Source organism: Theropithecus gelada, chromosome 11 (assembly GCF_003255815.1).
Source record: "Theropithecus gelada isolate Dixy chromosome 11, Tgel_1.0, whole genome shotgun sequence".
Classification (NCBI taxonomy): Eukaryota; Metazoa; Chordata; class Mammalia; order Primates; family Cercopithecidae; genus Theropithecus; species Theropithecus gelada.
The window spans coordinates 8,188,065-8,212,324 of record NC_037679.1 but is presented as its reverse complement, the minus strand read 5'-3'; the positions used below and the strand labels follow the sequence as shown (position 1 = coordinate 8,212,324).

At 54.3% G+C, this 24,260-nt stretch overlaps 1 protein-coding gene across 1 annotated transcript in view; it reads left to right on the top strand.

The window, feature by feature from the left end:
* Positions 1–24,260, top strand: part of KMT2D (lysine methyltransferase 2D) — a 42,519-nt gene that overhangs the window by 15,337 nt on the left and 2,922 nt on the right. The window contains exons 20-55 of the mRNA XM_025401008.1: positions 807–1,028; positions 1,253–1,372; positions 1,471–1,575; positions 1,777–1,907; positions 1,993–2,140; positions 2,347–2,412; positions 2,586–2,696; positions 2,886–3,023; positions 3,121–3,205; positions 3,436–3,677; positions 3,776–3,849; positions 4,063–4,113; positions 4,233–6,044; positions 6,158–6,340; positions 6,417–6,553; positions 6,786–8,653; positions 10,829–10,952; positions 11,098–11,182; positions 11,288–11,354; positions 11,465–11,697; positions 11,799–12,872; positions 12,975–14,699; positions 14,842–14,982; positions 15,105–15,272; positions 15,434–15,593; positions 16,383–16,458; positions 16,625–16,800; positions 16,903–17,033; positions 17,726–17,858; positions 17,937–18,064; positions 18,567–19,707; positions 21,262–21,398; positions 21,498–21,628; positions 23,310–23,595; positions 23,814–23,887; positions 24,013–24,121. Of these exons, the coding sequence (XP_025256793.1) occupies positions 807–1,028; positions 1,253–1,372; positions 1,471–1,575; positions 1,777–1,907; positions 1,993–2,140; positions 2,347–2,412; positions 2,586–2,696; positions 2,886–3,023; positions 3,121–3,205; positions 3,436–3,677; positions 3,776–3,849; positions 4,063–4,113; positions 4,233–6,044; positions 6,158–6,340; positions 6,417–6,553; positions 6,786–8,653; positions 10,829–10,952; positions 11,098–11,182; positions 11,288–11,354; positions 11,465–11,697; positions 11,799–12,872; positions 12,975–14,699; positions 14,842–14,982; positions 15,105–15,272; positions 15,434–15,593; positions 16,383–16,458; positions 16,625–16,800; positions 16,903–17,033; positions 17,726–17,858; positions 17,937–18,064; positions 18,567–19,707; positions 21,262–21,398; positions 21,498–21,628; positions 23,310–23,595; positions 23,814–23,887; positions 24,013–24,121 (11,792 nt within the window). The remainder of the gene's footprint in view (positions 1–806; positions 1,029–1,252; positions 1,373–1,470; positions 1,576–1,776; positions 1,908–1,992; positions 2,141–2,346; positions 2,413–2,585; positions 2,697–2,885; positions 3,024–3,120; positions 3,206–3,435; positions 3,678–3,775; positions 3,850–4,062; positions 4,114–4,232; positions 6,045–6,157; positions 6,341–6,416; positions 6,554–6,785; positions 8,654–10,828; positions 10,953–11,097; positions 11,183–11,287; positions 11,355–11,464; positions 11,698–11,798; positions 12,873–12,974; positions 14,700–14,841; positions 14,983–15,104; positions 15,273–15,433; positions 15,594–16,382; positions 16,459–16,624; positions 16,801–16,902; positions 17,034–17,725; positions 17,859–17,936; positions 18,065–18,566; positions 19,708–21,261; positions 21,399–21,497; positions 21,629–23,309; positions 23,596–23,813; positions 23,888–24,012; positions 24,122–24,260) is intronic.

Genomic DNA, 24,260 nt, shown 5'->3' with positions numbered 1-24,260 from the left:
TGAGTTAGTGGCAAAGTTATGACTAGAACCAAGTTCTCCAGCTTCCTGGGCAGTGTTCCTTTCATCAGGCACCATGGCCTCTTTACTGCCAGAATTTCATCTTCAGAACTCTTTTTTTTTTTTTTTTTTTGAGATGGAGTCTCACTCTGTCACCCAGGCTAGAGTGCAGTGACACAATCTTGGCACACTGCAAGCTCCGCCTCCTGGGTTCACACCATTCTCCTGCCTCAGCCTCCCGAGTAGCTGAGACTACAGGCGCCCGCCACCATGCCCAGCTAATTTTTTGTATTTGTAGTAGAGACGGGGTTTCACTGTGTTAGCCAGTACGGTCTCGATCTCCTGACCTTGTGATCTGCCTGCCTTGGCCTCCCAAAGTGCTGGGATTACAGGCGTGAGCCACCGCGCCCGGCCGAGAACATAACTCTTTTTTATCAGTGAAAGGGGCCAGGGACATCTCCTTTATCGTGATATGGCACTGCTCCTAGCATCTAGGACACTGTGTGCTGGCGTTCAGCAAGTAGGGGCCCTCATAGCCCCAGACAGCAAGATAATCACCCTAGTGACGCTAGTTAATCGTGAGCAAAGGCAGGCTTCTGAGTTACAGTTCCTCTCTGAATCTCCCTGGGTCACTGACAGAGAACTCGGGCCTCAGCCAGTGCCTTAGGTGGTCTGTTCTCCCCAGCAGTTAGACCCTAAGCTGGACTTTTGTCACTGTCTTTGTCTCAGCTAAGGACGTAGGTTGAAACTTGCAGTTCTGGTTTCCCTGGGTCTTCCATCCAGGGATCACACACTCTCCTCTAATGCAGAGCCCCAGTACTTTCGCTTCGAAGGTGTGTGGCTGACAGAAACTGGCATGGCCTTGCTGCGTAACCTGACCATGTCACCACTGCACAAGCGGCGCCAGCGGCGAGGACGGCTTGGCCTCCCAGGCGAGGCAGGATTGGAGGGTTCTGAGCCATCAGAGGCCCTTGGTCCTGATGACAAGAAGGATGGGGACCTGGACACCGATGAGTTGCTCAAGGGTGAAGGTTAGCTTGGGGAATCTTAGGGAGCGGCAGAATAGTGGGAGCATGCCTCTGGGAGTGGGATGTTGGGTGGGGGCTACATTGCCACTCACAGTTACCCTTAAGCACTGCTGGTCTTGTCTAAGTGGCTCTGAGGCAAGGTCCTCAGCTCTCTCCATGGCAGGATGACAAGGTTAAAAGGGCCTATAGTTCTGATCTGCCTCTATCTCTTCTGTCACCATATGCAGGTGGTGTGGAGCACATGGAGTGCGAAATTAAACTGGAGGGCCCTGTCAGCCCTGATGTGGAGCCTGGCAAAGAGGAGACCGAGGAAAGCAAAAAACGCAAGCGTAAACCCTATCGGCCTGGTGAGGTCCTGGGATGGGTGTGTGGGGTGGTGGGGTGGCTTGGTGCAGCTCAATAGGTCCCCCAGCGGCTTCTCATCCGCAGCTCTGCCTCCTCATAGGCATTGGTGGTTTCATGGTGCGACAGCGGAAATCCCACACACGCACGAAAAAGGGGCCAGCTGCACAGGCGGAGGTGTTGAGTGGGGATGGGCAGCCCGACGAGGGTGAGACGGGTGAGGGCACCAGTGGGGCCTGGGAGAAGGTGGGGCAATGCTAGAGAGACCCAGTGGGTGGACTCATTGAAAGGGCCAAGAGGGTGGTAGACCCAGCTGGTGTTGTGGGAGAGTGTAGGCACAAAGTGTCACCCTGCAAGTTGGGAGCAGCATGCCCTCAACCCAAGTGTGACACTTCTGTTCTGTCCACAGTGATACCTGCTGACCTGCCTGCAGAGGGTACCGTGGAGCAGAGCTTAGCTGAAGGGGATGAGAAGAAGAAGCAACAGCGGCGAGGGCGCAAGAAGAGCAAACTGGAGGACATGTTCCCTGCTTACCTGCAGGTGGGTCTCAGGCTCCAAGCAGTGAGGGAGGTGTCTGTGCCCTATAGGGCATGAAGAAACCTGTTTCTCCTTGACTGCCCCACAGGAAGCCTTCTTTGGGAAGGAGCTGCTGGACCTGAGCCGTAAGGCCCTTTTTGCAGTTGGGGTGGGCCGGCCAAGCTTTGGACTAGGAACCCCAAAAGCCAAGGGAGATGGAGGCTCAGAAAGGAAGGAACTCCCCACATCGCAGAAAGGTTAGTTATGTGGGAGTAAGTGGTCTGAGAGAATCCGACTTCCTTCTGGCTTAGGAGCTGGCAGCTTATTTGATGGGAAATGGACTGGCCTCCAGGAGTCAAGTGGGGGGTCAAGGGTCCTGGCCTGTAGGGCTGTGGGACTGGAGACTTGCTCTGGGCATCAGATGTAGGACATCTCTGATTGGAGTGGGGCCTCTTGCTCATAGGAGATGATGGTCCAGATATTGCAGATGAAGAATCCCGTGGCCTCGAGGGCAAAGCTGATACACCAGGTGAGGGCTGCCAGGGGGACTGTGTCCTGCCTTGGCCTTGCCTCTGTCCCTCTGCTATGCCCCTGAGCATTGTCAGGGGTTGGAGGCTGGAAACTGTCCCATGGCCCTCTGTGGTTCAGAGTGGCCATGACCCATACTGGCCTTGACCCATGGGTTTCTCCTGGCATTTACAGGACCTGAGGATGGGGGCGTGAAGGCATCTCCAGTGCCCAGTGACCCTGAGAAGCCAGGCACCCCGGGTGAAGGGATGCTTAGCTCTGACTTAGACAGGATTTCCACAGAAGGTGAGGCTGTGACCCACACCTGTTTGTGTATAAGGGTTTTCTGTGGGAGAAGGAGGAGGTCCTATCTGTGGGACTATGATCTGTACAGCTTCTCTGGTGGGGAGTCCTGGGCACCTACCTCATTTGTAGACCTGTTGTGTCACCTGAACTTCCCAGTCTTCCTCAGCAGTATCCTTCATTCCCCCACAGAACTGCCCAAGATGGAATCCAAGGACCTGCAGCAGCTCTTCAAGGATGTTCTGGGCTCTGAACGAGAGCAGCATCTGGGTTGCGGAACCCCTGGCCTAGAAGGCAGCCGTACGCCACTGCAGAGACCCTTTCTTCAAGGTGATACGGGTGGGAGTGGTCTGAAGACTGACATAACCAAGCTTGCCTCCAGGATGATCCAGTCGCTCTCTTTTCTCTGATCCTGTTCATCTTGTAGGTGGACTCCCTTTGGGCAATCTGCCCTCCAGCAGCCCAATGGACTCCTACCCAGGCCTCTGCCAGTCCCCGTTCCTGGATTCTAGGTTGGTGTCTCTGTGTAAACTTCGTGGGCAGTCCCCGTTGTCCTTTCCCTCCATCTGAGTTCATGCCTTGCCTCCTTCGGACTCCTGCAGCACTTCCCCTGTTCCTCCCCATTCCCTTGTTAGTGGCCCTCCTCTTTTGGGGCAGGGCAGTGGCCTGAGGCTCTGGGCAGTTGGTCTGGGGTGGGACTTGGCATCCCTGCGCCCTGTGACTCTCTGCCCCTGCGCCCCAGGGAGCGCGGGGGCTTCTTTAGCCCGGAACCCGGTGAGCCCGACAGCCCCTGGACAGGCTCAGGTGGCACCACGCCCTCCACCCCCACAACCCCCACCACGGAGGGTGAGGGCGACGGACTCTCCTATAACCAGCGGAGTCTTCAGCGCTGGGAGAAGGATGAGGAGTTGGGCCAGCTGTCCACCATCTCACCCGTGCTCTATGCCAACATTAATTTTCCTAATCTCAAGCAAGATTACCCAGGTACCTGTGGGACGAGGGCAAAGGAGACAGCCTGGCAACATGGCAGGTGGAAGGGTCGCCTGCCAAGTCTCCTCTGACTCACTCCCTCTGCCCTCCAGACTGGTCAAGCCGTTGCAAACAAATTATGAAGCTCTGGAGAAAGGTTCCAGCAGCTGACAAAGCCCCCTACCTGGTGAGACAGAAAGGAGCATGGGTTAGCATGAGAACTGAGAGGGAGGAAGGGATCTTTGGGTAATTTACTTCAGTTCTTTCCACTCCCCACTCCTAAAGCAGCTGGGCCCGAAGGGATCAGCTTCTGGGTAGGGAGTGTGAAAACACTGTACAGTATGGGGGCGGGGCATGAGACCAAGCACTAGGCCCTAAGGCTGTGTCCTGTATCTCTCAGCAAAAGGCCAAAGATAATCGGGCAGCTCACCGCATCAACAAGGTGCAGAAGGTGAGTGGGGCTGGGCTGGGGTGTAGCAGTCCTCTAGTGGGTGGCCTCTCTTGAGGGTGGAGGGCTGTGGGGCCTGCCTGCAGCAGCCTGACTGCCCTGTGCCTGGTCTCCTCCTGTAGCAGGCTGAGAGCCAGATCAACAAGCAGACCAAGGTGGGCGACGTAGCCCGTAAGACTGACCGACCGGCCCTACATCTCCGCATTCCCCCTCAGCCAGGGGCACTGGGCAGCCCGCCCCCGGCTGCTGCCCCCACCATTTTCATTGGCAGCCCCGCTACCCCCGCCGGCTTGTCTACCTCTGCGGACGGGTTCCTGAAGCCGCCGGCGGGCTCGGTGCCCGGCCCTGACTCGCCTGGTGAGCTCTTTCTCAAGCTCCCACCCCAGGTGCCCGCCCAAGTGCCTTCACAGGACCCCTTTGGACTGACCCCCGCCTATCCCCTGGAGCCCCGCTTCCCCACGGCACCACCCACCTATCCCCCCTATCCTAGTCCGACGGGGGCCCCTGCGCAGCCCCCGATGCTGGGCGCCTCATCTCGTCCTGGGACTGGCCAGCCAGGGGAATTCCACACTACCCCACCTGGCACCCCCCGACACCAGCCCTCCACACCTGACCCATTCCTCAAACCCCGCTGCCCCTCGCTGGATAACTTGGCTGTGCCTGAGAGCCCTGGGGTAGGGGGAGGCAAGGCTTCCGAGCCCCTGCTGTCGCCCCCACCTTTTGGGGAGTCCCGGAAGGCCCTAGAGGTGAAGAAGGAAGAGCTTGGGGCATCCTCTCCTAGCTATGGGCCCCCAAACCTGGGCTTTGTTGACTCACCCTCCTCAGGCCCCCACCTGGGTGGCCTGGAGTTAAAGACACCTGATGTCTTCAAAGCCCCCCTGACCCCTCGGGCATCTCAGGTAGAGCCCCAGAGCCCGGGCTTGGGCCTAAGGCCCCAGGAGCCACCCCCTGCCCAGGCTTTGGCCCCTTCTCCTCCAAGTCACCCGGACATCTTTCGCACTGGCTCCTACCCTGACCCCTATGCTCAGCCCCCATTGACTCCTCGGCCCCAGCCTCCGCCACCTGAGAGCTGCTGTGCTCTGCCCCCTCGCTCACTGCCTTCCGACCCTTTCTCCCGAGTGCCTGCCAGTCCTCAGTCCCAGTCCAGCTCCCAGTCTCCACTGACACCCCGTCCTCTGTCTGCTGAAGCTTTTTGCCCATCCCCCGTTACCCCTCGCTTCCAGTCCCCTGACCCTTATTCTCGCCCACCCTCACGCCCTCAGTCCCGTGACCCATTTGCCCCATTGCATAAGCCACCCCGACCCCAGCCCCCTGAAGTTGCCTTTAAGGCTGGGTCTCTAGCCCACACTTCGCTGGGGGCTGGGGGTTTCCCAGCAGCCCTGCCCTCGGGGCCGGCAGGTGAGCTCCATACCAAGGTCCCAAGTGGGCAGCCCCCCAATTTTGTCCGGTCCCCTGGGACGGGAGCATTTGTGGGCACCCCCTCTCCCATGCGTTTCACTTTCCCTCAGGCAGTAGGGGAGCCTTCCCTAAAGCCCCCTGTCCCTCAGCCTGGTCTCCCGCCACCCCATGGGATCAACAGCCATTTTGGGCCCGGCCCCACCTTGGGCAAGCCTCAAAGCACAAACTACGCAGTAGCCACAGGGAACTTCCACCCATCGGGCAGCCCCCTGGGGCCCAGCAGCGGGTCCACAGGGGAGAGCTATGGGCTGTCCCCGCTACGCCCCCCGTCAGTTCTGCCACCACCTGCACCCGACGGATCCCTCCCCTACCTGTCCCATGGAGCCTCACAGCGATCAGGCATCACCTCTCCTGTCGAAAAGCGAGAAGACCCAGGGGCTGGAATGGGTAGCTCTTTGGCGACACCTGAACTCCCAGGTACCCAGGACCCAGGCATGTCCGGCCTTAGCCAAACAGAGCTGGAGAAGCAACGGCAAGTAAGTTGATACTGTGGAGCTAAGCCCCACATATCACTGCTGTCTCTGGGTCAGCCCCATGATTAGAGTAGAATGGGCTTATTCCTCTTCTGCTTTTTTTTTTTTTTGCACAGCGCCAGCGACTACGAGAGCTGCTGATTCGGCAGCAGATCCAGCGCAACACGCTGCGGCAGGAGAAGGAAACAGCTGCAGCAGCTGCAGGAGCAGTGGGACCTCCAGGCAGCTGGGGTGCTGAGCCCAGCAGCCCTGCCTTTGAGCAGCTGAGTCGAGGCCAGACCGCCTTTGCTGGGACTCAGGTAGGTAGAGTGACAAGGGATAGTGGGGCCAGGAAACTGAAGGTTGCCCCACCTTCATCTACCTTGTCTCTTCTAGGACAAGAGCAACCTTGTGGGGCTGCCCCCAGGCAAGCTGAGTGGCCCCATCCTGGGGCAAGGGTCCTTCCCTGGCGATGACCGACTCTCCCGGCCACCTCCACCAGCCACGCCTTCCTCTATGGATGTGAACAGCCGGTGAGACTCCAGGAGGTTCCCTGGGGGTAAACCAAGGGGTATGAATTTTATCACTGTCGCACGCTCTTGTGATTTTCCTGTAGCACTAATCCTTTTCCAGTATCACTTTCTCTTCTTCCTCATTCCGTTTCTTCCTCACTGCATTAATTCTATCCTTCCTCACTGCCGTAAGCCTATGTTCTTGCTCCTTTTCATCTGATTTCATCTCACTGACTACTGTATATTCTTCCAGGCAACTGGTAGGAGGCTCCCAAGCTTTCTATCAGCGAGCACCCTATCCTGGGTCCCTGCCCTTACAGCAGCAACAGCAACAACTGTGGCAGCAGCAACAGGCAACAGCAGCAACCTCCATGCGATTTGCCATGTCAGCTCGCTTTCCATCAACTCCTGTACCTGAACTTGGCCGCCAAGCTCTAGGTTCCCCATTGGCGGGAATTCCCACCCGTCTGCCAGGCCCTGGTGAACCAGTGCCTGGTCCAGCTGGTCCTGCCCAGTTCATTGAGCTGCGGCACAATGTACAGAAAGGACTGGGACCTGGGGGCACTCCGTTTCCTGGTCAGGGCCCACCTCAGAGACCCCGTTTTTACCCTGTAAGTGAGGACCCCCACCGACTGGCTCCTGAAGGGCTTCGGGGCCTGGCGGTATCAGGTCTTCCCCCACAGAAACCCTCAGCCCCACCGGCCCCTGAATTGAACAACAGTCTACATCCGACACCCCACACCAAGGGTCCTACCCTGCCAACTGGCTTGGAGCTGGTCAGCCGACCTGCCTCGAGCACTGAGCTTGGCCGCCCCACTCCTCTGGCCCTGGAAGCTGGGAAGTTGCCCTGTGAGGATCCCGAGCTGGATGATGATTTTGATGCCCACAAGGCCCTAGAGGATGATGAAGAGCTTGCTCACCTGGGTCTGGGTGTGGATGTGGCCAAGGGTGATGATGAACTGGGCACCTTAGAAAACCTGGAGACGAATGACCCCCACTTGGATGACCTGCTCAATGGAGATGAGTTTGACCTGCTGGCATATACTGATCCTGAGCTGGACACTGGGGACAAGAAGGACATCTTCAATGAGCACCTGAGGCTGGTAGAATCAGCTAATGAGAAGGCTGAACGGGAGGCCCTGCTGCGTGGGGTGGAGCCAGGACCCTTGGGCCCTGAGGAGCGCCCTCCTCCTGCTGCTGATGCCTCTGAGCCCCGCCTGGCATCTGTGCTCCCTGAGGTGAAGCCTAAGGTGGAGGAGGGTGGACGCCACCCTTCCCCTTGCCAGTTCACCATTGCTACCCCCAAGGTAGAGCCCGCACCTGCTGCCAATTCCCTTGGCCTGGGGCTAAAGCCAGGACAGAGCGTGATGGGCAGCCGGGATACCCGGATGGGCACAGGGCCATTTTCTAGCAGTGGGCACACAGCTGAGAAGGGCTCCTTTGGGGCCACAGGAGGACCACCAGCTCACCTGCTGACCCCCAGCCCACTGAGTGGCCCAGGAGGATCCTCCCTGCTAGAAAAGTTTGAGCTCGAGAGTGGGGCTTTGACCTTGCCTGGTGGACCTGTAGCATCTGGGGATGAGCTAGACAAGATGGAGAGCTCACTGGTAGCCAGCGAGTTACCCCTGCTCATTGAGGACCTGTTGGAGCATGAGAAGAAGGAGCTACAGAAGAAGCAGCAACTTTCAGCACAGTTGCAGCCTGCCCAACAACAGCAGCAACAGCAGCAGCAGCAGCATTCCCTACTGTCTGCACCAGGCCCTGCCCAGGCCATGTCTTTGCCACATGAGGGTTCTTCTCCCAGTTTGGCTGGGTCCCAGCAGCAGCTTTCCCTGGGTCTTGGAGGTGCCCGACAGCCAGGCTTGCCCCAACCACTGATGCCTACCCAGCCACCAGCTCATGCCCTCCAACAGCGCCTGGCTCCATCCATGGCTATGGTGTCCAATCAAGGGCATATGCTAAGTGGGCAGCATGGAGGGCAGGCAGGCTTGGTACCCCAGCAGAGTTCACAGCCAGTGCTATCACAGAAGCCCATGGGCACCATGCCACCTTCCATGTGCATGAAGCCACAGCAACTGGCAATGCAGCAGCAGCTGGCAAACAGCTTCTTTCCAGATACAGGTAACCTCGGCTAGTAACATAGCCAAGTTACTCAGGGTGATCGTTGTTATCACTAAATGGGCACTGAGGCTAGAGACCTCAAATAATCCCTACTTAAGATGGGACACAAGGAACTTTGGCTAAATATCATACTAGTGGTAGAGGCAGAAACACTGTAGCTTTTAAGAAGAGAGAACAGTTCTGGCATATACTAGGCATATGGCAGATGTTTGAATAAATGGAATAAATGTATGAATGAAGCCTAAGTAGCAGAGCCTTTGTGGCTGTAGTGAAGTTGAAAGCTTAGGACTTTGAAGAGTAGTGGTGCAAAAAAAAGCAGTTGAGGTCGGGCACGATGGCTCATGCCTGTAATCCCAGCACTTTGGGAGGCCGAGGCAGGTGGATCACTTAAGATCAGGAATTCAAGACCAGCCTGGCCAAGATGATGAAACCCTATCTCTACTAAAAATACAAAAATTAGCTGGGTGTGAGCCAGGCGTGGTGGTGCATCCCTGTAATCCCAACTACTTGGGAGGCTGAGGCAGGAGAATTGCTTGACCCCAGGAGGCAGAGGTTTTGGTGAGCCAAGATCGCCTCATTGCACTCCAGCTTGGGCAACAAGAACGAAACTCCATCTCAAAAATAAATAAATAAATAAATAAATAAAAATTAGCTGGGTGTGGTGGTGCATGCCTGTAGTTCCAGCTTCTCGAGAGGCTAAGACAGGAGAACTGCTTGAACCCAGGAGGTGGAGGTTGCAGTTAGCTGAGATCACGCCATTGCACCCCAGCCTGGGCAACAGAGCGAGACTCTGTCTTTAAAAAAAAAAAATTGGGATAGGTGAAAAAGTTCATTGAGGCTGTAATGGCGGGAAAACCTATGGGGTGTTTCAAGAACAGTGAGTGAATTAGTTAGGCTGGAGTAAACTGTTTAGTGTGAAGTAAGTGACATAATTTTGGTGAGGTAATATGGGGGCCAGATTGAAAAAGACCTCAAATTATAATACCATTTATTGAGTAATTACTATTTGCCAAGCAGTTTACTGAGCACTTCACACTTTTTGTCCAATTTAATCATTACAGCAGACTCATTAAATAGATATTGTTATTATCTTTGATTACAGAAGAGGAAACAGAAGTGGAGGTTAAGTAACTTGTCCAAGATTACACAGCAGCTAGCAGAGCTAGATCTGAAGTCTGGTCGGTACTCCTCTTAACTATTTACTGCCTCAGAATTCCAGGAGAGGGAGTTTGGTTAGTCCTTAAGAAAGTGGGAACTCTGGCCAGGTGCTGTGGCTCACACCTTTAATCCCAGCACTTTGGGAGGCTGAGGTGGGTGGATCACCTGAGGTCAGGAGTTCCAGACCAGCCTGGCCAACATGGTGAAACATCGTTTCTACTAAAAATACAAAACTTAGCTGGGCTTGGTGGTGGGTGCCTATAATCACAGTTACTCGGGAGGCTGAGGCAGGAGAATCGCTTGAACCCAGGAGGCAGAGGTTGCAGTGAGCTGAAACTGCACCATTGCACTCCAGCCTGGGTGACAAGAGCAAGGCTCTATCTTTAAAAAAAAAGGAAGGAGAAAAAGTGGGTGCTCAGTTAAGTTTTCTGAGCAGTGGAGAAATACACAAAGTGTGGGATTTTAGGAAGATTTAACTTTTTGATAGTTGGTTGTTTCTTCTTTTTTGCCCAGCATTCTAGACAGACAGGAGAGTGGACTACAGGTACCCAAAACAGCTCTGGAATCTAGGGCTTTGCAACAGTGCCAGCATCTTGGGTTCTTGGGCTGTGCTAGTTGCACTAAGAACATTGCATTTGAAGAATGCTTTCCAAGTTACAAAGTGTACTTATATTCTTGTCACGTTTGATCCTCTTAACACCTCTGAGGTAGACGGAGTAGGGATCATCATCTGTATCAAATAAAAGGGTAAACTGAGGTGAAATAATGCAGGTTGACTCAACAAATATTTACGGAGCCACTTTTTCTAGCACGGTGCAAGTTAAAACAGGACCACTTGTCCTGTGAATAATAGAGCTGATTCTCCCAGGCAGACTGGCTCCTAATTCAGTGGTCTTTCTGCCTTGCCATGCCATTGTTCTGCCTGGTGTGGTTGAGGTCAGGATGTTGAAAGGAATCGCAGATATTCAGTGAAGCATTGGCCCCATAGCCCAGCTCATTTGGTTCTCCCCTTTCCAGACCTGGACAAATTTGCTGCAGAAGATATCATTGATCCTATTGCAAAGGCCAAGATGGTGGCTTTGAAAGGCATCAAGAAAGTGATGGCTCAGGGCAGCATTGGGGTGGCACCTGGTATGAACAGGTAAGACTCAGGGCCGGAATGGGTTTGGCCCTTTTCTTTCCCAGTCACACCCCTTCTTGGCCGCCCTCCCTACTTGTCCCACGTCTCTTTGCCTTCCAACTTTCTTATTGCCAACACTTATCCTCTGTGCTTTGGTGGACTCCAGACAGCAGGTGTCTCTGTTAGCCCAGAGGCTCTCGGGGGGACCCGGCAGTGATCTGCAGAACCATGTGGCACCTGGGAGTGGCCAGGTAAGTGGTCAGGTGGGAGTAGGAACTTGTGTCTTATGCCATTGGAGCATCCTTCTTAGGGCCTAGCAGGAAACAATGACCCTTTAGCAGTCTCTCTCATTGCAGGAGCGGAGTGCTGGTGATCCCTCCCAACCTCGTCCCAACCCACCCACTTTTGCTCAGGGAGTGATCAGTGAGTATGGGGCATGGGAGGAAGGTGCAGGGAAGTGGTTTGGGACATATGGAGGAAAAGGGATTGGGATTACCATTTTGCAGGTCCTGACACCCAGCTTCTTTTCCCAGATGAAGCTGACCAGCGGCAGTATGAGGAGTGGCTGTTCCATACCCAGCAGCTCCTACAGATGCAACTGAAGGTGCTAGAGGAGCAGATTGGTGTACACCGCAAGTCCCGGAAGGCTCTGTGTGCCAAGCAGCGCACTGCCAAAAAAGCTGGCCGTGAGTTCCCAGAAGCTGATGCTGAGAAGCTCAAGCTGGTTACAGAGCAGCAGAGCAAGATCCAGAAACAGCTGGATCAGGTGGGGGAAAGCAAACTTCAGCCTAGCACCTAGAAGGCAGGGAAGAGGGATGGCATGGGGGGAGCCTGCCCCAGCCTGACCTCTCCGACCTCCCGCGTTAGGTCCGGAAACAGCAGAAGGAGCACACTAATCTCATGGCGGAATATCGGAACAAGCAGCAGCAGCAACAACAGCAGCAGCAGCAGCAGCAGCAACAGCAACAACACTCAGCTGTGCTGGCTCTTAGCCCTTCCCAGAGTCCCCGGCTGCTCACCAAGCTCCCTGGTCAGCTGCTCCCTGGCCATGGGTTGCAGCCACCACAGGGGCCTCCGGGTGGGCAAGCTGGAGGTCTTCGCCTGCCCCCTGGGGGTATGGCACTACCTGGACAGCCTGGTGGCCCCTTCCTTAACACAGCTCTGGCCCAACAGCAACAACAGCAACATTCTGGTGGGGCTGGATCCCTGGCTGGCCCCTCAGGGGGCTTCTTTCCTGGCAACCTTGCTCTTCGAAGCCTCGGACCTGATTCAAGACTTTTACAGGAAAGGCAGCTGCAGCTGCAGCAGCAACGCATGCAGCTGGCCCAGAAATTGCAGCAGCAGCAGCAGCAACAGCAGCAGCACCTTCTAGGACAGGTAGCAATCCAGCAGCAACAGCAGCAGGGTCCTGGAGTACAGACAAACCAAGCTCTGGGTCCCAAGCCCCAGGGACTTCTGCCTCCCAGCAGCCACCAAGGCCTCCTGGTCCAGCAGCTGTCCCCTCAACCACCCCAGGGGCCCCAGGGCATGCTGGGCCCTGCCCAGGTGGCTGTGTTGCAGCAGCAGCACCCTGGAGCTTTGGGCCCCCAGGGCCCTCACAGACAGGTGCTTATGACCCAGTCCCGGGTGCTCAGTTCCCCCCAGCTGGCACAGCAGGGTCAGGGCCTTATGGGACACAGGCTGGTCACAGCCCAGCAGCAGCAGCAGCAACAACAGCACCAACAGCAAGGGTCCATGGCAGGGCTGTCCCATCTTCAGCAGAGTCTGATGTCACACAGTGGGCAGCCTAAACTGAGCACTCAGCCCATGGGCTCTTTACAGCAGCTTCAGCAGCAGCAGCAGCAGCAGCAGCAGCAGCTGCAACAGCAACAGCAACTTCAGCAGCAGCAGCAGCAGCAGCTACAACAGCAACAGCAACTTCAGCAGCAACAGCTTCAACAACAGCAACAGCAGCTTCAACAACAGCAGCAGCAGCTTCAACAACAGCAGCAGCAACAGCAGCAGCAGCTTCAACAACAGCAGCAGCAACAGCAGCAGCAGCTTCAACAGCAACAACAGCAGCTACAACAGCAACAGCAGCAGCAGCTTCAACAGCAGCAACAGCAGCTACAACAGCAACAGCAACAGCTGCAACAGCAACAACAGCAGCAGCAGCAGCAGATGGGCCTTTTAAACCAGAGTCGAACTTTACTGTCTCCTCAGCAACAACAGCAGCAGCAGGTGGCACTTGGCCCTGGCATGCCAGCAAAGCCTCTTCAACACTTTTCTAGCCCTGGAGCCCTGGGCCCAACCCTCCTCCTGACGGGCAAGGAACAAAACACCGTAGACCCGGCTGTTTCTTCAGAGGTCACTGAGGGGCCCTCTACACATCAGGGAGGGTCGTTAGCAATAGGAACTACCCCTGAGTCAATGGCCACTGAACCAGGAGAGGTAAAGCCCTCACTCTCTGGGGACTCACAACTTCTGCTTATCCAACCCCAGCCCCAGCCTCAGTCTAGCTCTCTGCAGCTGCAGCCACCTCTGAGGCTTCCAGGACAACAGCAGCAGCAAGTTAGCCTGCTCCACACAGCAGGTGGAGGAAGCCATGGGCAGCTAGGCAGTGGATCATCTTCTGAGGCTTCATCTATGCCCCACCTGCTTGCTCAGCCCTCTGTTTCCTTAGGGGAGCAGCCTGGGCCCATGACCCAGAACCTTCTGGGCCCCCAACAGCCCATGCTAGAGCGGCCCATGCAAAATAATACAGGGCCACAACCTCCCAAACCAGGACCTGTCCTCCAGTCTGGGCAGGGTCTGCCTGGGGTTGGAATCATGCCTACGGTGGGTCAGCTTCGAGCACAGCTCCAAGGAGTCCTGGCCAAAAACCCACAGCTGCGACACTTAAGTCCTCAGCAGCAGCAGCAGCTACAGGCACTCCTCATGCAGCGGCAGCTGCAGCAGAGTCAGGCAGTACGCCAGACCCCACCCTACCAGGAGCCTGGGACCCAGACCTCTCCCCTCCAGGGCCTCCTGGGCTGCCAACCTCAACTTGGGGGCTTCCCTGGATCACAGACAGGCCCCCACCAGGAGCTAGGGGCAGGGCCTCGACCTCAGGGCCCACCCCGGCTCCCTGCCCCACCAGGAGCCTTATCTACAGGACCAGTCCTTGGCCCTGTCCATCCCACACCTCCACCATCCAGCCCTCAAGAGCCAAAGAGACCTTCACAATTACCTTCCCCCAGCTCCCAGCTTCCCACTGAGGCCCAGCTCCCTCCTGCCCATCCAGGGACCCCCAAGCCCCAGGGGCCAAGCTTGGAGCTGCCTCCTGGGAGGGTCTCACCTGCTGCTGCCCAGCTTGCAGATACCTTGTTTGGCAAGGGTATGGGACCTTGGGATCCCCCAGACAACCTAGCAGAAACCCAGAAGCCAGAGCAGAGCAGCCTGGTACCTGGGCATCTGGACCAGGTGAATGGACAGGTGGTGCCTGAGGCACCCCAACTCAGCATCAAGCAGGAACCTCGGGAAGAGCCATGTGCCCTGGGAGCCCAGTCAGTGAAGAGGGAGGCCAATGGGGAGCCAATAGGGGCACCAGGAACCAGCAACCACCTCCTGCTGGCAGGCCCTCGCTCAGAAGCTGGGCATCTGCTCTTGCAGAAGCTACTCCGGGCAAAGAATGTGCAACTCAGCACTGGGCGGGGGTCCGAGGGGCTGCGAGCTGAGATCAACGGGCACATTGACAGCAAGCTGGCTGGGCTGGAGCAGAAACTACAGGGTACCCCCAGCAATAAGGAGGTGAGTACTCTGGCTAGAGTAGAGCAGGTAGAGTGGGGCCTAGAGCCAGTGGGGGGGCAGAATGAGTGAACCTGGGTCAGACAGAAGAGATGAGGGCTCTGAGGAGGAGGGTAGCAGCCTTCACTGGGCTTATTTGGCTTAGGATGCAGCAGCAAGGAAGCCTTTGACACCGAAGCCCAAGCGGGTACAGAAGGCAAGCGACAGGTTGGTGAGCTCCCGAAAGAAGCTGCGGAAGGAGGACGGGGTCAGGGCCAGCGAGGCCTTGCTGAAACAGCTGAAACAGGTGACCCCCAGGAGCCAGTCCCCTGGTCCCATCCCAGGATAGGGGGCACCCTGTCCCCCAGCTGTGCAAGACAGCAACGCAAACGCTCCAGGTTTTCAACTTTGTCATCTTGCCCCTTGTAGGAGCTGTCCCTGCTGCCTCTAACGGAGCCTGCTATCACCGCCAATTTTAGCCTCTTCGCCCCGTTTGGCAGTGGCTGCCCAGTCAATGGGCAGAGCCAGCTGAGGGGGGCCTTTGGAAGTGGGGCACTGCCCACTGGCCCTGACTACTATTCCCAGCTGCTTACCAAGGTCAGAAAAGTGGCAATATTTTTTGGGAATAGTGAAGTTCTTGGGAAGGTGAGGGTGGGAATGGAAAACTTGAGGGAATTGCTGACGTAGAGTGGGGCCAGGAGATTATACCAGTCTCCCTATGCCATCTTGCACACAACACCCCACCCCCCACCCCCCAGAATAACCTGAGTAACCCGCCGACACCACCCTCGTCGCTGCCCCCCACCCCACCCCCATCGGTGCAGCAGAAGATGGTGAATGGTGTCACTCCATCTGAAGAGCTGGGGGAGCACCCCAAGGATGCTGCCTCTGCCCGGGATACCGAAGGGGCACTGAGGGGTAAGTCAAGAGCAGATGCCACCCCTGGTGGGGTTTGGTAGCTGGAGTCCAAGCCAGTTAGTGTGCTGTACAGTTTAGAAATGAGTGGGTTGCCTGCTGTCCTGTGTGTTTACATAACAGGGCACTTGAGGTAGGAAGGGCCCCTTCAGGACTGATTTCTTGGGGACCAGAATGGACATTTGGAGTCTAGAGCAAACGCAATAGGGGAGATGGGTGGCAGGGAGCATCTTTATGAAGCTTTGTATAGAAGGAACAGTCCAGCTTTAGTGAGTGTGGAGCTAGACTGATCTGGATTTGAATTCTGGTTCCTGCATTCATTCAACTGTGTTACTGTATCCACGTAACTTGATTGACTTGTGTGAGCCTCAGTTTCCTCACTGTAAAATGGCTATTGTAGTACTCACCTAATGGAGTTGTTAAATGACTAAACAAACTCCAAAGAGTGTATCTAAAGCCAACTACCACCAGGCATGGTAGCTTATGCCTGTAATCCCAACACTTTTGGAGGCCAAGATGGGAGGATTGCTTGAGGCCAGGAGTTCAAAAGCAGCTTGGGCAATATAACAGGACCCCATGTCTATGAAAAAAATAAATAAATAAATAAAGCCAGTGCCTGGCATGCAGGACAGACTCAGTAAATATAGCTTGTCTGTCCCAAACTGGTAGGTGGGAGGACAGTTAATCGTGATAGCTGAGATCTCATGCTAATTAGGCCTAAAATATTGGGAGAAGGTACCATCAGCCCTGGCCACCCTCACCTGACTTTTCTTCTCCCCACCCACCCCTCAGATACTTCAGAGGTGAAGAGTCTAGACCTGCTGGCCGCCTTGCCTACACCCCCTCACAATCAGACTGAGGATGTCAGGTAGGAGTGGGGCTGGAAATGGGGATGAGGAACAAGGGTGGGGGACAGGTTGCCTCATATTTCCTTTGGCCAATGGCAGATTTCAAGTAAGACATCTATTCATCTCTAGATTTAGGAGGAGGAGTCTGCAGGGCTGTAGCAACAAATGTCTACTTTTGGTCCCTAGGATGGAGAGTGATGAGGATAGCGATTCTCCTGACAGCATTGTGCCAGCTTCATCCCCTGAGAGCATCTTGGGGGAGGAGGCCCCTCGTTTCCCTCATCTGGGCTCAGGCCGGTGGGAGCAAGAGGACCGGGCCCTCTCCCCTGTCATCCCCCTCATTCCTCGGGCCAGCATCCCAGGTATGTGCTACTCTGGATGTGGGCCAGGCCCAGTTCACCTGGGTTGTCCGAAGCTGGGGGAGAGGCGGCCAGGGGTTACACAAATCCCTCTTTCTCATTCAGTCTTCCCAGATACCAAACCTTATGGGGCCCTTGACCTGGAGGTCCCTGGAAAGCTGCCTGCTACAACTTGGGAAAAGGGCAAAGGAAGTGAGGTGTCAGTCATGCTCACAGTCTCTGCTGCTGCAGCCAAGGTGTGTCCTAGGGGTACCTCGAGGCTGAGGGGAACCTGATCAGAGGGCAGTCCCTAGAATTTGTCTGGATAAGAAAAATTGTAGTTGTTTAAAAACATGTATTGAGTACCTATTGTATGTGAAAGCCTGGGCTAGAGTCTGTGGAATTTGGATAAATGAAGCATGATTCCTGCCCTCACAGGGCTCATAGTCCCATGGTAAAGACAGACAAGTCAACAACTAAGGAGCGCCTCTGTGTGTAATGCCACAGGTACTACATGATAGCGTTGCCCCAGTCATGTTTGGTGGGACTCTGTCAGCTGTTTTGAAAATATTAACGGACTTTTGTGGTCAAAGAAAGTTGGAAAACACAGTTAAAATGACAGTATGGGTTTCTTTACTACAAGTAGAGTCCTCAGGTCCTTTTAATTTGCTGACGTGTATCATGAGCCTCCAAGTCATGGATAGAGCATGCATCACTTCCTAAACGTAGTTGACGTAGTCCCCTTTTCGTGGAGCTCCCGTCATTGCCCACAGCAGCTTGGGAAAGGCTGCTGTGAGGGAAGTGTGTGAAAAGAGCTGAGTGACACAGGATAGAACTCCTATCCTGGGGAGTGGGTTCTAGGTGTCCTTGTCCCCACCCAGCTGATAGTAGAACTCACCTCAGACACTTGGCTGACATGTTTCTCCCGTCCCTTCCCCGGCCCTGGCAGAACCTGAATGGTGTGATGGTGGCAGTGGCAGAGCTGCTAAGCATGAAGATCCCCAACTCCTATGAGGTGCTGTTCCCAGAGGGCCCTGCCCGGGCAGGCACTGAGCCTAAGAAGGGGGAAGCTGAGGGTCCTGGTGAGTGTGGCAGGGAAGCCTTTTGGGACTTGAGGGGAGTGATTCTGTTGGGACGCTCTGATCCACTCCTTTCTGCAGGTGGGAAGGAAAAGGGTCTGGGAGGCAAGAGCCAAGACACTGGCCCTGATTGGCTGAAGCAGTTTGATGCAGTGTTGCCTGGCTATACCCTCAAGAGCCAACTAGACATCTTGAGCCTCCTGAAACAGGTAGGTCTAGGGGAGAAAAAGGGGTGGGTGTTAGAAAAAAGGGGCTGCTGGCTAGGCATGGTAGCTCATGTCTGTAATCCCAGTGCTTTGGGAGGCAAGGCGAGTGAATCACTTTAGGCCAGGAGTTTGAGACCAGCCTGGCCAACATGGCAAAACCCCATCTCTATTAAAAACAAAACCAAAAAACTGGCCAGGCATAATGGTGCATGCCTGTAATTCCAGCTACTCGAAAGGCTAAGGCATGAGAATCCCTTGAACCCAGGAGGCGGAGGTTGCAGTGAGCCAAGATTGTGCCTCTGGATCCAGCCTGGGCAACAGAGCAAGACTCTGTCTCAAAAAAAAAAAAAAAAAAAAAAAAAAAGAAAAGAAAAGAAAAGAAAAAAGGGGCTGCCTAGGGCAAAGAATGTGGAGGCCTTTTGGGAGGGTGGGATATGGGTGAGGGGAAGGAGGGAGCTAGTTAGATGAGGAGCTGGCACTAATGATACAGGGCACCCTCCTACAGGAGAGCCCCGCCCCAGAGCCACCCACCCAGCACAGCTATACCTACAATGTCTCCAATCTGGATGTGCGACAGCTCTCGGCCCCACCTCCTGAAGAACCCTCCCCGCCCCCTTCCCCCTTGGCACCTTCTCCTGCCAGTCCCCCTACTGAACCCTTGGTTGAACTTCCCGCCGAACCCTTGGCTGAGCCACCTGTCCCCTCACCTCTGCCACTGGCCTCATCCCCTGAATCAGCCCGACCCAAGCCCCGTGCCCGGCCCCCTGAAGAAGGTGAAGATTCGCGTCCTCCTCGCCTCAAGAAATGGAAAGGAGTGCGCTGGAAGCGGCTGCGGCTGCTGCTGACCATCCAGAAGGGCAGCGGGCGGCAGGAGGATGAGCGGGAAGTGGCAGAGTTTATGGAGCAGCTTGGCACAGCCTTGCGACCTGACAAGGTACCTCGAGACATGCGTCGCTGCTGTTTCTGTCATGAGGAGGGTGATGGGGCCACTGATGGGCCGGCCCGCCTGCTGAACCTGGACCTGGACCTGTGGGTGCACCTCAACTGTGCCCTTTGGTCCACGGAGGTGTATGAGACCCAGGGCGGGGCACTAATGAATGTGGAGGTTGCCCTGCACCGAGGACTGCTAACCAAGTGCTCCCTGTGCCAGCGAACTGGTGCCACCAGCAGCTGCAATCGCATGCGTTGCCCCAATGTCTACCATTTTGCTTGTGCCATCCGTGCCAAGTGCATGTTCTTCAAGGACAAGACCATGCTGTGTCCAATGCATAAGATCAAGGGGCCCTGTGAGCAAGAGCTGAGCTCTTTTGCTGTCTTCCGGCGGGTCTACATTGAGCGGGACGAGGTGAAGCAAATCGCCAGCATCATTCAGCGGGGAGAACGGCTGCACATGTTCCGTGTGGGGGGCCTTGTGTTCCACGCCATCGGACAGCTGCTGCCTCACCAGATGGCTGACTTTCATAGTGCCACTGCCCTCTATCCCGTGGGCTACGAGGCCACACGCATCTATTGGAGCCTCCGCACCAACAATCGTCGCTGTTGCTATCGCTGTTCCATTGGTGAGAACAACGGGCGGCCGGAGTTTGTAATCAAAGTCATCGAGCAGGGCCTGGAGGACCTGGTCTTCACTGACGCTTCTCCCCAGGGTGAGCGGTGGGCCCTTGAAATGGATAATATGGTATGGGGAAAGTTTCTCCCAGGGTCACTGTTACAGTGTCTGTAAGAGGACCTGTAGCCTCTATGTGAGTGATCCTCCTTCCCCCACCTCAGGCAGGCAGGGGGTCTCTTGAAAATTCCCAGTGAAAGTGTTTGAGCCTCTCTGTCACTCTAAATTCCCTTGTAGTTGAAAATATTTTGCTTGTCTAATCTCACATATTCTAGTTCCTTTTGCTATCCTCAGTGGAACGAAAGGAAACAGTTCTGAGACTATTGTCTGCTTCACCTAACCTAATCCTAACCGAGTTCCTTGTGGTTGTTTTTCCCTGGATGAAATCAGAATTACTTTGATTTGGGCCGGGCATGGTGGCTCAAGCCTATAATCCCAGCACTTTGGGAGGCCGAGACGGGTGGATCACGAGGTCAGGAGATCGAGACCATCCTGGCTAACCTGGTAAAACCCCGTCTCTACAAAAAATACAAAAAACTAGCCGGGCGAGGTGGCGGGCGCCTGTAGTCCCAGCTACTCGGGAGGCTGAGGCAGAAGAATGGCGTAAACCCGGGAGGCAGAGCTTGCAGTGAGCTGAGATCTGGCCACTGCACTCCAGCCCGGGCGACAGAGCAAGACTCCGTCTCAAAAAAAAAAAAAAAAAAAAAAAAGAATTACTTTGATTTTAGTTTTAGTGTTAATGATAAAATAACAGTAAGAGCAGGTACCTTTTTTTGAGTGTGTACTGTGAGCCACAAACTAAGCTAAGTGATTTGTGTAGTTTATTTTGTTCATACAACCCTATGAGGTAAGTATTATACTACAATTATGCCCAGTTTACACATAAAGAAACTGAGTCTTAGATTTAAGTACAGTTATGCATTGCTAAATGACAGGGATACATTCTGAGAAATGCATTGTTAGGTGATTTTGTCATTGTGTGAACTTCATAGAGTGTACTTATACAAACCTAAATGGTGCAGCATACTACACACCTAGGCTCTGTGGTATACCCCATTGCTCCTAGGCTACAAATCTGTACAGCATGTAACTGTAGTGAATACTGTAGGCAGTTGTAACATATGGTAAGTATGTGCATCTAAACATAGAAAAGATACAGTAAAAATACAGTATTATAATCTTACTAGACCACTGTTGTATATATGATTCCTCATTGAATGAAATGTTGTTAAGCTGCACATGACTCTTTTGGCTCAGGGTCCCATGGCCAGTACTAGAACCTGAACGCAAGTCTTTCCAACTCCAAAGCATGCCTGTTCTTTCACTAGGGACCTTCCATGGCCTATGCTGGGTCTACTGGGCCCTGGGTTTCTGTCTCAAGGCTCTGTGATGACCCCCTGGGGTTGGAAGCCTCCTGCTTCTTAACAGACAGTGAGACTAGGAGGCCAAGAGAGGATCCGGAAGACCAACACACCTTCATGATAGGGAGGCTTGAAGGCCACAGAAAACAACTGCGGTTCTGGATTGGGGTTAGGGACTGGAGGTCAGTTAGCAGAAGTTGCCTCTAAGGGCTGCTCTCTTCCCTGCTTCTTAGCCGTTTGGAATCGCATCATTGAGCCTGTGGCTGCCATGAGAAAAGAGGCTGACATGCTGCGACTCTTCCCTGAGTATCTGAAGGGCGAGGAGCTCTTTGGGCTGACGGTGCACGCTGTGCTTCGCATAGCTGAATCAGTAAGGAAGGGGCTGGGAGCTGGGGGGCTTGGCGGGCACTGAGAACTTTGGCCACCCAAAAAAAACTCAGGCTAAGGTGAGTATGAACTGTGCCCACAGCTGCCCGGGGTGGAGAACTGTCAAAACTATTTATTCCGCTATGGGCGCCACCCCCTTATGGAGCTGCCACTCATGATCAACCCCACTGGCTGTGCCCGATCAGAGCCTAAAATCCTCACACACTACAAACGGTGAGCTTGTGATGCTGGAGCCAAGGGAGGGTGTGGGTGTTGATAGGGATCCTCTGGTCCCATCATGAGGATTTAGGATACAGATCAGAGTTCTTGTGGAGAAACTGGGGAATCACTCTTAGACCTCCTAATTAGAGGGCACACAGATATTGGTAGGTTATCCTTTTCCTCTTCTCCCAACCTGCTCAGATGCACTTGGGATATAGGACAGAATTATCTCGGGCACCCTGGGGAGGTAATGGGTAAACTGAAATATATAAGGGACCTGGTCACCTTTTTCCTCTCCTGTTTTACTTCCAGCGGGAGGGCCTGTGATTCTCCCAAACCTCAGATACCCCATGAGTGCTAGGGTCACCTTCCCTTCCCCGTGAGTGTTGGTGTCAAAAACAAATAGTTAGAGATATAATAGAAAAATAATAAAACCTTACATTTGTATAGCACTTTATACTTTTTTTTTCAAAGCGTTTTCACATCCATTATCTCATTTGATCCTCACAACAACCTTATGAGGTAGGTAGGGCAGGTGGTATGACCCCCATTTTACAGCTGAGAAAACTGAGACCCAGAAAGATTAAATGACTAGGCAAAGGTCACACAGCTGGGACCAGATCCTTACCTCTGTGGGTCCTTGTTCTTTCTGTGTACCAGGGACCTTAGTCCCTGGGTAGAGGGAGGCAGAATCTGTGGTAGCAGGGCTTTCTTGAAGGTCTTTGGTGGCTCCTAGGCTGTCGTAGAGTGTCAGAGACTCTCTATCCCTAGCCAACCTTGTCCTTGATGCCCTGCAATGGTGGTTTTCAAACTGTGAGCGCATGTGTTCCAAAAAGTCCTCAATTACATAAACTGATGGGTTGAACTTGGCCTTCCCATGCATATCTCTTCCTTCCCCAAATTGGATTAAACCAGAAGAGCTCCATTGTCATCTAGTTTATGTATTGGAGTTCCAGTCAACATTTTGTTAAAGAAAAAAGCAAAGATTTCTGCTAAATAAAAAAGAACCAGAAACATTTGAAAACCACTGCTTTGGGATGGCAAGAATTTGGCTGGTACCCTAGGGTGGTAAAAGGTATCCTGCCAGGCAGCCGTCATTCCCCTGCACTGAGCCATCTGCACAGAGCCCAATGTTATGTCAGAGAAGGGGACAATCTGAAGAAAGGATACCACCTTTAGGCTGTGAGTTCACAGCCAGTTTTAATTCAAATCTAGCCCAGCGTGGTAGGCACAGTCCCCATTTTCAGGGCTTCCGGTATGTGCAGGAGGTAGGATTCAGACATTCAAGCAAACCATCAGCTTAAATTCTAGGCCTAGGCTACTTGCGGAAAACTTCCCAGAGGAGCATGGCCTTGAGAATGGTTTGGCAGGAGAGTGGTAGGAAGTGGGAGATGGGAGAGCAGGCTCAGTGTAGGGGAATTGGTGCCCCCCATCTCCCTCCACACTTCACCCCTCACCCTGGGCTCTCTGTACCACCCAGGGTGTCAGAAGGGTCCCTATAGCTAGTTGCTTCCTCACCAGAGCTGAGACCCAGTTGCCTCTACTCCTTTCCCAAGGCTGCACTTCCAGTGCTTACCAGCAGCACACGCCCCTAACTGATGTGTTGCACATCCCAGGAGGTGGTGGAGGAGGTGGGTGGTGTGTACTTGGTCTGAGGGCGAGCTGTCTTGTCATGGATTGTATCACCTCCCAGGCCCCATACCCTGAACAGCACCAGCATGTCTAAGGCATATCAGAGCACCTTCACAGGCGAGACCAACACCCCGTACAGCAAGCAGTTTGTGCACTCCAAGTCATCTCAGTACCGGCGGCTGCGCACCGAATGGAAGAACAACGTGTACTTGGCTCGCTCCCGCATCCAGGGCCTGGGGCTCTATGCAGCTAAGGACCTAGAAAAGCACACAATGGTTATCGAGTACATTGGCACCATCATTCGGAACGAGGTGGCCAACCGGCGGGAGAAAATCTACGAAGAGCAGGTATAAGCTGACAGAGGGGCCATTGTGGTGCATAGTCCTCACTCAACCAAGGAGCAAGGGTCAGGATTGGTCACAGGAGGGCAGGAGGAAAGCTGTGGTGGGGAAGGGAAAGGCAGGAGAAATGAAGAACATGCAACAGAAGCCCACTGCCTGAGTCTCCTACCTGATCCCACTCTCTGATACTCTTGTCCCTTCTTCTGCAACCTCTGCCTTTCTAGAATCGAGGCATCTACATGTTCCGAATAAACAATGAACATGTGATTGATGCTACGTTGACCGGCGGCCCTGCCAGGTGAGAGATGACGAGGAAGGAGGGAATTAATGGTCCCTGAGTAGCACTCTGGGGGATAGACAACAAGGAATCAAAATTTTCCCAAGTTAGTTGCCTGACATCCCTAACTCTGTCCTTCTACCCAGGTACATTAACCATTCCTGTGCCCCTAACTGTGTGGCCGAAGTCGTGACATTTGACAAAGAGGACAAAATCATCATCATCTCCAGCCGGCGAATCCCCAAAGGAGAGGAGGTGAGAGGAAGTATCCTGAGTGAGTGACAAAGCAGCTACTACTCCTTTCACCCCTTCTCTGCCATTCCCTAAATGTGGGTTCCTAGGCTGGGCACCTCAGATCATATCTTCTCTGCCCTCCCTTTTTCCTGTGGGGGCT